Source organism: Strix aluco, chromosome 17, assembly GCF_031877795.1.
Source record: "Strix aluco isolate bStrAlu1 chromosome 17, bStrAlu1.hap1, whole genome shotgun sequence".
Classification (NCBI taxonomy): domain Eukaryota; kingdom Metazoa; phylum Chordata; class Aves; order Strigiformes; family Strigidae; genus Strix; species Strix aluco.
The window spans coordinates 13,080,530-13,095,840 of NC_133947.1; the positions used below are offsets into that span (position 1 = coordinate 13,080,530).

The window sequence follows — 15,311 nt, forward strand, 5'->3', positions numbered from 1 at the left end:
TCAGCCCCGGCTGCCGCAGGCCCCGTCCCTCCCCCGCCGTGTCCCGCAGTCCCGCCAGGCGGGGCTGGGAAGGCGAGGGGGCTTTCGCCTTCGCCCCAACCACCCCCTCGGAGAAACGCGCTCCTACTGCCTCGGACGTGGCGAAATCCGGGAAGGGCCGTTCGGGCTTTGCCCTTCCTGCTCATCCCGTCCCAAATTACTGGTACCGGCTGAAAAACAGAAAGTTCCACCTACCCCCTGCCTAGGCCGCTCCTGGCCGAGAGAGAGGCAGAGACATTTGGGCTGAATCCCAACATGTAAACCGATTAAATAAAACTCAAGGGCATTTTTGTATTATTAAAAGAAATTTAATATAATTTTTAAATTAAAAAATTCCATCTCTCTATTAAAGACACTGAGTCAGGTGCTAATACTGTCAGACATACCCTTTTGGCATGAGTTTTACATACAATTTTAAGATTTGATGCATTGCTTCAACATGTTAAGAAACCATCTTTTCATACTTACAGTAGCAATAAAGTCAATTCCATACAATATCAAATATCCTTTATTAAAAAAAGTTTTAAATATATTAGACTCTGATTGCCAAAATGCCATTTTATACACAAAGCTGCTAATACAATATACAGTTCTTACATTATTTTTTTCACATAAAATACATCTCATCAAGTTTTATTTGTACATCGCTTACTACTGATGGATGGAATTACGAGTTATTGCAGAAGGCTTGCCATCATTTGTTAACGTCCTGTACATGCAGCAGTCACGCCGAGCTGTACCTGGGTTACCAACATCCTACAGTCCATCCTCACACTGCAAAGATGTAGAGGTGGCAATACTAAGGCTGCATCTGCACTGTTTAAAAATCCGTATCTTCCCTCCAGCTGGGGGTGGAGATACTGCATTGGTGTAGGTTTGGGAACAGCTATCTCAAACAGAATCTCCTCTACTACAGCTTCAGCAGTTGAAATACAGCAAAATATTCTAGGTCGTAATTGTGCCATGGCGGGTGTTGCCTGCAAAACCCAGTGGTACTCAAATTGTGTGGGGGAATTGAGAAGTCCATTACCAGTTTGGCCAACATGAAAACAGCAGAATAAAGCTGAAGAACAATCGGAGACAATAAAGTCTGTTGTACAGACACAGGCAAAACAAAACAAAAAATGTAAATATTAGCCATGTTCTGTAGCAAGAGGCTACAAGCGTGTTCTGGACTCTGCCTGTAGAGAACTGATATAACAAAGCAGGTCAATGTGATCTGTAAAATCAGAATGAAGACCCTGTCCATTTCTTTTCTGTGTATTTAGGAAGAGAACTGGTGCTCATGAGAGAAACTGAAAGAAATTAAAAACTCAAAAATCTGCAAAACAGTCTCCAAGTTAAAAACCAGCACTGTATAGTCACCGCAAACCTTCCAGAGACTAGTTACTGAGTTACCTTTAGCAAGTATGATAAGGCACAGAAATATCCAGACGTAAGGAGAACACCTTCCAGCAGACAGATAACAGTTCATCTGTGGCTCACTGGAGACCAGTGCTATTGCTTTCTCAGTTTAAGATATTCCTATTTCATGGTATTGCCGATTTAGTTTCAGCAGAGATGATTTGGGTAAACAGAGCTCCAAGACTAAAGCAAAAGGACACTAAATAGACGTTGCAATGCCATTTGGGAGCTTGTAGGTGCTTTCAACCCCATGAAATAAGACCCTGTTCAATAAACTAGAGAATTCACTGCCTCCACTGAGTATTGCACCAATTCATTATTGCTATTGCCCTGCCATGCTCTTCTCCTTCCCTACCAGGGGTTCCTCATCCACGTGGTTTTTCAACTACACCTCCAAGATGGTACAGAATCACATCAGCTAGACTCAGTTCTTCCCAAAGTTGGGAGGGTTTTAAGGTTCTGGAGTGCCACAGAAGTGAGACTAAGTGGGCTAAAATTGCATCACTTGGTACATGAAATACAGATCCAGGTCTGACATCAAACAGGTCCCAGCAATGGGACTTAAGCCCTTATCTAACATTTCAGTGCTGGGACTTTCTTGGTTGAGCTCAGTAAAGTGGAGACGCTGTTTGAGAGACAACTCTTTTTCCATCTGAAAAAAGTCTTTCAACATGGAAAGTAAAGCTGCTCTTATGAATCAGTTAAGTTTGCTAGAAACAGTATGACTTCAGCATACAGGAAGATTTTGCAAGCAGAAAGGTTAATTCTCATGTGCGGCTGTGCCTACAATAGACCCATCAATATATCCATGTTCTCAAATCTTTGCGTAGTCTGTATGAACAACCACAACCTTTGGCTTACTGCTAACAAAAGTGGGACTCTAATCAGACCTTGAATCTGTACTTAGATGTTTATTGAGCCTAAAAACACCGAGTATAGCATAAAACCCCCCAAATCTTCCTCTAATAAGCCAAGTGTTAGATATGCCAGTCACAATATGATTTCTAATTTCTACAGCTTTTTAGGAATCTTAAGATCCAATGAAATAGCCAAGTGCCCTCTGCTGTGTACCTCAGAGCTCTCCACTGGGATGGCCTTTAAAACACATAGATATAAAAAACACTATTGTTGTAACACTGCTAAACTTTATAATAAAAAGCTCTGTTCCTAGAGGTTGGCTCCTACAATGCACATATAAGAGTATCTATGTGTTTGTTATTGCCCCAAAAGCCTGTTTGTCTCTGCAAAATAGTTTACCAGAAGCAGGTTAAATATCCACTTTACAGAACTGCTCATCCCAGACCTACAACCAACCGCTCTGCATGCAGCAAGAACTGCCAGCTCCTTCCCTGAGCGTATCTGCCAGCGCCCCACAGGCAGTGACCATTCTATCCCACATGTCACCAACACATAAGCATGAATCCATTCTAGGTCACTCTTCATCAGCCTTTGCAAGTCCTACACTGATGCAACTTCAACCCAAAGCCAGTGGTAGATAAATACTTGGCATGGCTGTGAAACATATCCTGGAAGATTTATCGACTACTGATTCCCGTCTGAATAAGAATTGATTACATTTGATCAGACACCACTAGACTTCAGTGAGCATGTTACCTTACAGTGATAAAGCCAGAAGAGCTGTATTACAGTCAATTTTACAGTTACAATACAACTCCAATGAGGGGGATGTTTTGTAATCTAGAACCTGTAATATCTTTTGCCTGATAGCAAATTAATTGTTGGCTTGTTCAAGATCACAGCTAGAGTGATGAGTTCCTGGAGTTTTAGATATAAACAGAGTGACATACCAATGGACTAAAAGCTGTTTGTCTAAACCGGACTGGCTTCCTACAGTTTTAATGCATGAACAGCTTTCAGTGAAAGCAAGCCTTAAACTACTTCACGCTATTGCATTCAGCAGTGTCCTGTTGGTTAGGTAGGATTCAATACACTCGATAGCACAAAATTGCTCTGAGAAGGAAAAGGGCCCAACTCCTCCTTCCCTGGGAGGGAAGGCATCAGCAGGGCCCAAATTTTACACCACTTACAACCTAGTGGATAGAGGCACCAATATTTGTTACACTGAGTCCAGAATTCTCATTAGGATGGATGTGGAGAGACAATCGTCACCACCGTGGGAGAAGACGCATCTGAAAAATCATCTCCCCCTGTTCAGTAACAGCCAGACTACACGTGGCGTTATCCCAGAAGAATTTTCTCCAGGTAGTCAGAAGACCCACTGTTAATCACACACAGATGGGGTAAAGTCTGTACAGTTACCAGATCATCTTCTTTCTACTAGAGCAAGACTTTTAAAATCCCTTAAAGTTAAGTCAAGCACAAGAAGTATTTCCTAGTCTTATATTTAGCATATGCGTTTCAATAATGGAGGAAGCGCAACTTCTCTGAATGTTTCCAAACATACAAAGAAACCCCCTGCCTTTAATTGAAGTGAGGTTTTAAAAAAATCAGATCAACTGCTACCATTTTCTAATTTGTTCCTAAAACTGGTGAGGGAAGAGAATTGTATCTTCAAGAGTTCAAAAGAGTAAACTGTCAGCCTGGTAGTAACCTCACAGGTCCAAAAGTGTTTCCTGCACAGTGTGGTTGTGGTGGTGACACAGCCACCTCTGCTGCCTCGAGGAGCCCAGAACGAAGACCCCAGAGCCCTGTATCATAATATATCACCCCAGTGTTGGGCTAGATTTGATGGGGAGCACTTAACAGTCACTGGCAGCCTAAGTCAACTTTTTATAGCCCAGAAAAAAGAAAAGGCTGTGAGGATTCCCACAGGGGAAGCATACATGTGAAGTGTAATATCGATGTCTTACAGCCACCAGCCAAAAGGAAGATGGGTGGAAGCTGCATTTGCTGTTGCTTGGCTGAAGAACAACTATGTGCGGTGGATTTAATCCACTGATGGCTTACAGAGACCCAAACAGGTTTTCAGAGTCTGGAATTTAAACTGCCCAAGACGACACAAATTCATGCAGGCAACAAGTTACATGTGCAACAGCCCCTCTGTGCAGGAAAAGGGTTGAAGATTTACAGTTACTTCCTAGATACAACCTGTTAACTCAACCATGGCCAGCTTCTCAGCGCTGTCTCCCATGGGGCACTCTCCTTTCACCTCCCCCAGGTATGCAAAGCCTTAACTTGCTGAGAGCCAGTGCCAAAGCCCCAGGTTATACTGTGCTAGTGTTTCTCAGGTAGTCTGTCAGAGTTAACATGAACTACAGTCAAACACTGGTGTTGGTGTGCCAACTGCCCTACAGCAGAGCGACTTTGCCAAGTACTGCACAGTGCTAGGCAGCTCCCTTATACATAGAGGCATTTTAAGACCTCCTCTGACAGCTACTAACCACTGCTGATGACTTCAGCATGGGAACTGGAAAACAGACAAAAAAATTCTCCTGCCCTGCTGCAATGCTCAAGTACCAAAGCAATGATTTAACAGTTATTTATCAGCCAAAGACTGCAGGTTAATGCAGGTGTTGTAACATCTAGGGAGATGAGAAATGCTTTCATGGAATTTCTAGATTAGTGTCAGCAAGCCTTTCCTCCTCATCCCTCCTGAGCCCTGTGGTTCTGGAAAACTAGAAAAAATCAGAATGCAAAGCATACTGCCCTTAGTATCTGTGTTGAGCGTAGAGAGTAAACAAACAGAATCAATAGGAAAGAGATCAGCAAAAGTCTTTTCAGTTTTAACAAATTAAGAGTCTAAATAGTACAAATAAGTTTTTTAAATTACTTATCCCAATATAGACCTTTGTCAGTATTTTATTGCAGTAAAATTCTATTGCCAGGGCCCCTTATTGCAACATCAGTTTTAAAGCCTATTGAGTGAAGCCTGTTCCAGAAAAAGTTCTGCTTCAAACCTGATGGCAGTCTGCAGTGACGAGTTTACATGAGCAGAACAGGACCCAGCCAGTGCACAGTTTTTGATGGTGAGCTGTCACTGCAAGGAGATAACACCTTGCAAACTTCCTACAGCAAGCGCCGCATCTACGCTTGCTTGTTGCTCAGGCCCTGTGAGTGCTGGATCCAGCTGTATGGAAAACAGCTCCGTCCACTCTTGCAAACCCTGTGTGGGGGTTGATCTCCCCTCCAGGATATATGCATTACCCAAGAGTGAAAAAAACTGTCACCTTCCAGAAGCTTGGTGACTTACAGCAAGAGGCTCAGATGCAAAGGTTTTAATTCAGATCCCTTCTTTGTTCCAAGGCATCTCATGACTTCCTAAGGACAGGGAGGCAGTGCACCATACCTTCCTTCTTCCCCAGGGAGCAAGACTCGGGCAACTCTTTTTTACATTATATTGATGCACATCCCTTCCTCTCATAAGAGCCTTGCTCCACCTGCCTTACTCATTCAACTGCAGTGGAAGTAATTGGCAGGGTAAAGTACAATTCAAGATGAATGAGGCCACCACAGTCAGGATGTCCATAACCAAATTCTCCCTTTGGAATGCAGACAACCTGGCCGCTGTGATAGATACAACCAGCCCACCCACGTCTTGTTTCTTCTGGTGTGAGAAGCAGATGAGACTAGGAAATTCTGCAGCACCCATGCACTTTCTCTTCCATTTCCTCCATGGGAGCTTTGAATTTCAAGAGGGGTGGATCACCACTGGACACTGTGTAATACACTGAGGTCCCATTGGAGCTGTAGGGAGAAGTCCTGGATCCGATTAGGTGCGACTTGGCCTCACCCCCATTCTCAGCAACTCCTCCCATGCCACTGCCAAAGTGGGTGCTGAGGAAAGGGTGATTGAGGAGTTTGGCTGCAGCCCGCTGCCGCTTAAGTTCGGAGAGTGTATGGTTATGCTCCTTGTAGGCACCCCAGAACTCCTGTCTGTCAGGGAGGCCGGGGTTGCCGTAGGGCACCATGTGGCCTGGGTTACTGTCAGGCTCAGCGTGCATACTCCAAATGTCCCCGTTGGAAAAGGTGTACTGGTAAGGGCTGGCAGATGCCATGAGTCCATTCTGGAGCGGGATTTCAGAGTCGCACTGGGTGCTTTTGTTTGCTAACTCCGGAAGGAGGGAAGAGTTCTCCAACACTGAATTCTGTAACAAGAAGACATGAAAGAAGAGCATCTTCCACCATTCCCCACAGCATAGTTCATCCCTGTGACAAGTTCCTAAGCCTGCTGACACTCGGCCTTTCCACCAGACAGGTGCTGCAGCACAAACATTGAATTCACCCACTAACAGGACCCTATAATGCTGTGAGCCCCAACCAGGAGCTGGTTCCCAACCAGGAACGTGGAACATTAACTTAGAAGAGCTCACTTACAAAAAAAATAATTAGATAGATAAGCATATAACATGACAATAACTGAATTAAAAACAGGTAATTGCAAAGCAAGATTACATTTCTTTTGTGATTACTAGTGTGTTACCTGTAAAGAGAAATGCACACCCTGTTTTTTCTGAACTTCCTGGTTCACTAGGGCCGTATCTCAAAACTATTTATGCAGCTGTAAATCCAAAACAGTCTTTCCACTTGAGTGGGATATCCCAGTTTATGCCAAATGAGAATTTGGTCTGTTGCTTACATCTGATGGAGGAGGTTTACAAATTTTTCAGCCACCTTCCATCCCAGGGCACCCACTGCTATTGAACCTGTGCTACCAGCCCTCTTCGGTGACTCCCATAATAGAGAAAAAATGCCTTACAGGGTCTGTATTCTCCTGGTCAGACCGAGTCTCCCCAATTTCTCCAATGAGACCTGAGTTTCTTCCTTCTTCTGCCGCCCCCAGCTGCTGCCAGACAATGGCCTCTTTCTCACACTCCTTCCTGTAAAGGTTTGTTCGGTCCGAAAGGCTGGCCCTCCTCACCACCTTCCTGTGGGACAGGGAGAAGGGGCATCGACACTGTGAGCATGACATGACATTTCCTCTTACCCTGTAGCTATTCTCACCTCCTCCTTGCATTTCACAGCCTCTCCCACTGGAATGGAACGTGAATTTAGCTTCCTGGCACCCACGCAAAGCAAAGGCACTAGTGTGGATATTAAAAGGTGGGAGGAATTTTAAGGAGTCTTAAAGCAGTGCTGCAAATCTGCGTTAGATCTTATACAGCTCACCTAATGCAGCTACTCTGCAACCAGTGGAGTAAATATAGAGGGAAATGGCCCATGGGCTGTTTAGGGAGTTTTGTTGTCTGCTTTGGAGCCTAATAAACATCTTATAAAGACCTGTGCAAACTCTGTCTGAGGACAGTATCCTGGCCATGAGACACATTATTGAGAAGCTGAAGTTAATCCACTTGAAGCACTGATTCTCCAACACCAGTATCAGTGGTTTATCAGGGTGAACTCTCACCACTTGGTCCTCTGCTCGGAGCAGTTCTTAAACCACAACAGCACAAAGCCATTTTCTCCCCAAGAAACAATGCGTCTCTCTAGCGAAAGAACCACTCTTCAGCGGAGATCTGCTTTCAGCAAGCAAAAGTCAGCTTCTGCCTTTCAGAAGTCGTTCGGAAAGGACAGGCGGGTTGTTCTCTGCACACCGACCACAGGGTGCTCTGCAACTACATCTGGGTGGCCAAGCTCTGGCATCGGGTGACCCGCAGGGAACAACACACTTACCCGCGGCTGCCAGTGCTGGAGGTCCTTCGACTCAGGGAGGATTTATGCCTCAGCTGAGACTTCATGATCACATCATGTTTGTGTTTCAACTCCAGAAGTAATACTTTGAATTCCTCCTCTTCACACAGATCTATGGCACACACAAACCAAGCCATTAATCAGACAGTTCAAATGTGGTACCATTAACACCATCTTACTAACTGTGCCTTCCTTGTATATACAACTACAAACGCTACGAGGAAGAGAAGGGAAATTTAAGCAGAATATGCTTAGGCACATTAATCTCTAAACAAATTAGGGGAGGCAGAATGGTTTGGACGCCTAAACAGGAGCAGAAAACCAGAGCTGCTGATTGTGACGGGGACTCAGCTTTGCCATGACCCAGCTATCGAGCTCGGTTTTGTCCCATCTCTGCAGCATGCTGTGCCTTTACCCATGAAAGGGTGAGAGATATACTGACCACTATATCAATGCTTCAAGATGGAAGGAAAAGAAATTTCTGTAATTACCAGACTGCAGCTACCCTGAATACAGCATTCTTACTTACACATCCAAAAAAAAAAAAAAAAAAAAAAAAGAAAAAAGGTGCAGACAAAACCAGACCAGATCAGAAGACAAGAACTTTCAACCTTCAAAATGAGGATGCAATGATTTTTCAATTAAGGCTCAGGAAACCTTTCGCCAAAAGAAAATGTGGCATAAGGTTATAACACACATGGTCAGATACTAGCATTTTTACTTCCAATCTGTTCCAAGACTTGTGTATGCTTTCCCTTTCCCCTCCGACCCCTATAGCTTACTTCATTGAATCAAAGCAAAAGTTAGATACCCAAGTCTTAGGGCTGCATTTAACAGATGCTCAGGTTCAAGACTACAACATAACAGCAGGGAGACTCCCAGGTACAGGTACAGAGGGGTAACAATGGAAACACACAGGAGAAAGACTGGGTGCTTGAGAAATTCCTTCTCCCTTGTTTTTATGAGCAGGAGGAAGTGTTTTCAGAAGTAACAAAGTAGGCACTTTAAAACTTCAGTCCCAGTTAAAGTAACTGCAACTTTGAATCTAAAGGCACCTGAAAAATTACATTAATGCTTCTGAAAGCATCGTGTGAAGAGTCCAGCATGCTTAGGGGGAAAAGCTTTTCTTAGCAATCCTTTTTTTTTAAGCTTAGTAAACTCACCTATTGGCATCTCATCCAAAGATGTCCTGGCACTCAAACTAGCGCCATGGGACACAAGCAACTCAGCCATCTGCATCTAAAGAAACGGAAAGAAAGCCAAGTTGATAGAGGCATTTTAGGCAAAATCACTTTCCTCCTCAAAGCTGAAAAGTTGGAATAAGATAAAAAGCAATGGCGTGCATGCTCACCTCAAATTATTCTGGTATGTGTGTGATGTTAAACATTGTTCCTACCATTCAACTGCACAGACTGAACTTTCAGCAACAGATTCTTTTTGGAGCCCCAGGGACTCCATCTGGTGCTGTCCAGAGAGTCTAGCCCTAGTACAGATTTCTTCCATTTGCAGAGTACTCCACAATTTGTCCAGGGAGAAAGAAATGTCATCCTCATACATGACATTTGCAACAAAATCATTACCTGTCCCCAGAAAGCAGCAGCATGAAGAGGTTCCCAGCCATCCCAGTCCTTAACATCCAGGCTTGCCCCCTGGTCAAGAAGGACTTCAGCTGCATGCAGATAACCATTGGCTGCAGCTATATGCAACTAGGAGATAAGGAACAGAGCATGAACCACCTGCAAGGGCTATGAATGGTTTTATACACCAAGTTTCAGTGGAATTTCTTGAATAACATCTGAGGCTAGATCTGGACAGGCAGCACATTTCACATTTGGCAGATGCCATCAGGTCAAAAGCAGGTTGTTATTAAAACTCAGTATTACCTGCATGTAATTCTGTTTGGAGAGGAAACTGCTTAACAGTTCTTAAAATAACTTACATATATAGGTAAGAAAAATAATGTTTTTACTTTTAAAATTAAGGGCTCTTAAGTGTTTCCCAATCTGTAGGGAAACAGCACCATCAAAACACAAGCCTGCAATGGAGAACATCATCCACTAAATGCTGCATTCCTCATGCCAAAAGAATGTCTCATCTTTCCCACTTAAGTGCTGTGGATATGATTTTTTTGATCAAATTTTCAGCCTGCTTTAGTCAGGACTCCCTTTGTGCAATTGCACTTCCACTCACACTGTAATTATTTTCACCGTTTGGAAATCAAAAACGTTTTAATCCTTGGCTACTTTTAGGTAAGGTAATATGATTTTTCAGATATTGGCTTCAACTACAACCACCACTTTGGAGACATCAGTAATAGTCTCCTTTAGTCCCCCACTTTGTGTCTCTGAAGGTTTTCATAATTGCAGTCTGCTGTTGCATCTCTGAGCAAAACACTGACCTATGCACTACTCTGAAGGTATGAACTCCACTCAGAGCTCATTCTATTTCAACTGTGCTGAAGAGAAGGATGAAAGCTTGGATTCCACCACGTAAAGTTAAACCTTCATCTGGAAATAAATTCTGAGGCTTTCTGGCAATTCAATTAATTTTTACATAAATGTTATGACACTGGGTCATACCCTCTAGAGGCCATATGAATTAACAAGGAATCACTTGAGGATGATATAAAAAAGGAAATCAAGAGGTCTGCTTAAATGTATATAATCCTTGTTATAGGGAAAAACATGTTAAAAAAATAAGCTGCAATAAAAGCTTCAGTCATCCAAGTTTATCTTGGAGGGAGTCTGCCCTCCCCTTATGCTTCTGGTATATGCTATAGGCAACAGCTTAGATTAAGAAACCTGAATACACTGCCATGGTCTGGCCATCAAACAAATGACACCAAGTGGCCTGCAATCAGTTATGTCTGCACCCAAGCATCAAAATGACCACGGTTGTATGAAAGTCCCAACATTTATGACAGCATTACTGACCTTTCCCTAAGTGGGGACTGCTGTAAGCAAGGATTTAAGAGACATGTTTGCAGTGACAAAGAAGGGAACGGGACTAGGATTGTTCAGCCTTCTTGGTCCCTGTCCAGTCAAATCAGACGCCAGCTTGCTTTGTGCTGTACGCTTGTCCTAGGTGCTCTCCTCTGCCCAGGGGCAGATGCCATCCTATGTGAATGAACACGGCACTCCATCGACTCTGTGTGAGCCAGATGCTATGCAAAGCAGAAAGAAGGCAGAAAGTCTCCAGAGTGCCCAACACCAGATCCTGCTCCCATGAAAACCAGAGGACTCTCACGTCTCCTCTGTAGGAGTCAGATCGGACCACGAGACTAGCGAGCTCAAGAGGTTAGTGGGAAGTCTTGTCAGTCCCATTTCCCCAGGGGTCAGCAGAAGTGCTATGTTCTGCAGCTCCTCATTGTGGGATTTCTTGCATCTTTCTTTGGAAGCTGCTGGTACCAGCCACTGTCAGACAGGACCCAGGAGCTCAGCAGCCTTGCTGCAGGACAACCAACCGAGCTCACACGAACAAGGGATTTGCTTCACAAAGTGCAGGGTTAGGACACCAAGTTATGTCAGCTGTACTCAAGGACAGAGCCTGTTCCTACGTGACAATAAACTAAAACAGGGAAAAAGATCAAAATAGCTTCCTCACTCCTCTCAGTAACTTGTGTGTGTTGATTTTGTATAACTCCTGCCACAGGGCAGGTTTCGTAACCTACGGCTGAAGGAAGGCAAAACCGAAGCTGCCGCAGTTTCACTCACCAGCGTAGCACCTTGGGCATCAGTCCTGTTCAGGTCTTGTCCAGTCGCAAGTATGTCATGAATGTCACAGATCATGACCTGCTCTGGAGCAGCCCGCATCTCATTGATCCTTTCCTGTGTAATTCCTGTTAAAATTCCAGTTAGTGAGAGAAGAGTTGGAAAGTGTCTTTGTCTCCACTGGTTGAGTAAAGTTAGACTTAATAATTCCCGGTTGATCCAACCTCACATTCTTTTCAGAGGCTGTGGGGCTGAGGGGACTGACAGCTGTCCTTCACCCTCATCATTACTTAGGAATCAGAGAAACTAGACAGAGTCAGGTTCCAAGAAATGATGCTAGGCAGCAGCTCTCTGCTTTTCTCCAGAGGCAAATCAAGAGCTGAGAAACAAGGTAATTTTTAGTACTACGTTGACCCATTTTTGTATTTTACACAAACTCAGTCTCCTTACCCTGATAGGCCATGCAAGTCTCAATGACATCCAGAGTTGGCTCATCTTCACAGAGGTCATACGGCATGTTGCCATCTGCATTCACTGCCAACAAGTCTGCTCCGCTGCGAGGGGAGAGTGGTGTTACACAAGAAGGGCCTTAGACACCTAGGGCAGTGCCAAGCGCTGGGACAAATGCTCAGCAAAAACTAACTGTGTTTTAATAGTTGCCCAAATGTCACCAAGATTTCTGTGAGAGAAGAAAGATTTGAAGCAAAGCCATGGAGCTATGAACGAGGAAGATAAATTCCAGAAGTAGATGAAAGGCAGCACACTATGCCTTCTTCTGGGCTGTGGGGCACATGAGCCACTGAGCTGTTGCTGTTCTCTCCTAATCCTGGCACTGGACAGACTAGCAGCTTCTCAGTGATAGAAGCAATTTATTTGCTGAATTTCTGGATAACAATGCCAAGCAATTACCAGGTGCTTGTTATCTGGGCACCCGGCTGTCCTTAAATGAAAACTTCACAAGGACTAGAAAAGTTGGGAAAGATAGGGGCTGAATGGTGGGGGGAGCCTTCCATCTAGTCAAGGGCATGTTTGCAAAAAATAGTAATGAAAAAATATCCTGTCAACTGGTGAATTTTTGCATCTGATTATTCAAAAGCACTTCTCTAAGTGTTTAAGTGACCTCCTGGAGGTCACTATTTGGAAGTAAAATTGCCAGCTAAATTGATCACTGTCCCCATATTCCCACATAGTAGAAAGTTTCCGACACCTTTTGAACTGTGCCATTTTAGCTACCTGTGAAATAGTTTCAGCTGAATTCTGATCTACCTTGACAGTTACCAGCCACGGAAGGACAGCAGACAGTGTCCACTTGCATTTAGATTCCTGTTTCTTTACTTTTTCCCCCTTTGCCTGAGCAGAGCAAACTACATTGAAATTCACATTTGCAAAGTACCAGCATTAGTTTAATCAGCAAATAAAACAAGCAAGGAACTGGACACCTTTTGTGGGCTACTTCCTTTGATGGTCTCTAAGGGTTCAGGTCCTATCACCAGTAACATTGCCCTCAAAGGCAGTGTTTAACCAGTAATTTGATATGTGACACTTCCTGTAAAGGACAACTTTGATTGTAGCAAACAAATTAAATCACCCCATTCCTTAAAAGTCTGGGGGAAAACTGTTTCTGACCATGGGATCATGACAGTAGGCTATCAGAGTCCAAATTTGCTGGCAGCTACTCAACACAGGGCAGTCTATGACAACTAGGGCCATAAACTCCAGTTCCTCACCTTGCCACCCATCCCATCTTCAATTAAGAGTCAGGAATGCACTATATTGTTCCACATTTGTTTGCTCCATTTTTATGCCCCCCATCCAAAAATTTTCTAATCCCCGTCCTCCAAGGGTTCTTTGCGTCCTCTGCTCCGCTCCCTTCACTACACAGCCAAAGAAGGGGGGCCAAATTTTCAATGCTTGTCTCCCAGATGACAGCATCCCAGGGAGAAGTCTCCCTCCTCGAGGGAGAAGCAGTAGGCATGGCTGTGCCAGGCAGCATGTTAACGCTCACAAAGCACACTCGGCTCCCTACACCATCACCCCATGAAATGGAGGAGAGGGCTCTACAGAGTCAGGACTATCTGCTCCAGTCAGGATTCACAGTGCTCATTAAATGCTGCACACGGTACAGCTCAAAACACATCTGGCTTCCTCCTCCTTGCTGGCATCTTGCTTGCTAGAAAGGATTTGAGCTTTAGGGTCTTGGTAAAGTCAAGTGGGAGGTCCAGTGCAAGCAACCTGTGTCACACCACTGGGGAACAAATGTATTACAAGAAGCTAACTGGTTACTAATTAGGAGCCAGTAAGACAGGTCACAAAGTTCCCCCATGTATTTGAGCTACACAGACATGCTGCTGTCCTCCTACCGTCATTGTCTCTCTGTGGCTGGAAGACCTGAAGTCATGTTTAAGAGCTTGAGGGTGGATCCTGCTGGCTGCTCCTATTTCTACCTATCCAGCGAGCATGGTTCAACAAGCACACAGACACGTACACACCAGAGCACAGGCAAAAAGTGGCAAATTTTCGCCCAGTCTCCAGCAGCTTCATGAAACTGAGTCAAGTCACCTAGTGTTATCTCCTCAGCCTTTCTGCTCTTCCTTCTCCACCCCATTCTCCCCCAAGCAGGAAGGAGTCCCATGAGTAGCCTGAAAGCAGGGAATAATCACCACCACTGCAATCTCACAAGTTACTAAGCGGTCTCGGTTTCCATCCACAGAAGCTGTGGGTAGAATCAGATCTGCAGAAGGGGACAGACACAAAAGCCACTTACTGCTGGATGAGAATCTTCACCAGGTTGATATGACCACACGTAGCCGCTGCATGCAACGGAGTCCACAGCTCATTGTCCTTCGCGTTGACATTGGCCCCATGGTTGAGGAGAAGCTTGACTATCTCTTCATAGTTGTCTATGCAGCACTGGTGAGGAAGAGATGCAGACAGATTGTTTTAAACTTTGGGGGAAGATTAGGGCTCATACCTGGCTCAGTTGTACCAGGGTACCTGGACATGGAGACCTACTTTATCCTGAAGTGTTTGGCAACAAGCTTCTCCAACAGAGTTAAACACCAAATTGAGCACAAGCAGGTCAAAAAGGCACCATGCAGAACACCTACACTGGAAAGACTGAAGGTCACTGGTGTTTTACAGGGCGTTATGGTTTGGGGGCAGAACCAGCAGGGAATAATAGCAAATACGTGCACAGCTTCTGTTCTGTGGTCTTCCATATTCAAGAGCAAACATAGCAGAAATTCAATGTAACCAGTATAACCACATACCAAGGGATGAGCTGACAAGCTGACATTCCCTTTTCTTAGGGAAAATCCCACACAGTGGCATGTGATGAGCGTAAGTCTTCTCAGCAGCTCACGTTACCTACCACAGTTATCTGAAGAGATGCAAGTTAGATTCCCAGAATTATGAGGTACTTCACAGGGCACCTTTCATCTCCTGAGAAAAATCAGCAGCCTCGATGCATTTACCCCACAGTTCCAGAGGCAGACTGCAAGAAGGGCCTCAACCGCTTTCCTTTGGGGAAGGTGGAATTTGGTCTTTGAT

At 44.5% G+C, this 15,311-nt stretch overlaps 1 protein-coding gene across 3 annotated transcripts in view; it reads right to left on the reverse strand.

The window, feature by feature from the left end:
• Window positions 1-529: 529 nt before the first annotated feature.
• PPP1R16B (protein phosphatase 1 regulatory subunit 16B) overlaps window positions 530-15,311 on the reverse strand; it is a 64,538-nt gene continuing 49,756 nt past the window's right edge. For all 3 annotated transcript variants that reach the window (XM_074843062.1, XM_074843063.1, XM_074843064.1), the window contains exons 4-11: window positions 14,527-14,672; window positions 12,213-12,316; window positions 11,766-11,890; window positions 9,633-9,758; window positions 9,216-9,291; window positions 8,035-8,164; window positions 7,121-7,289; window positions 530-6,509 (exon numbers count right to left, since the gene is read on the reverse strand). In XM_074843062.1, coding sequence (XP_074699163.1) covers window positions 5,991-6,509; window positions 7,121-7,289; window positions 8,035-8,164; window positions 9,216-9,291; window positions 9,633-9,758; window positions 11,766-11,890; window positions 12,213-12,316; window positions 14,527-14,672 — 1,395 coding nt within the window. In that variant the 3' untranslated portion in view covers window positions 530-5,990. The remainder of the gene's footprint in view (window positions 6,510-7,120; window positions 7,290-8,034; window positions 8,165-9,215; window positions 9,292-9,632; window positions 9,759-11,765; window positions 11,891-12,212; window positions 12,317-14,526; window positions 14,673-15,311) is intronic.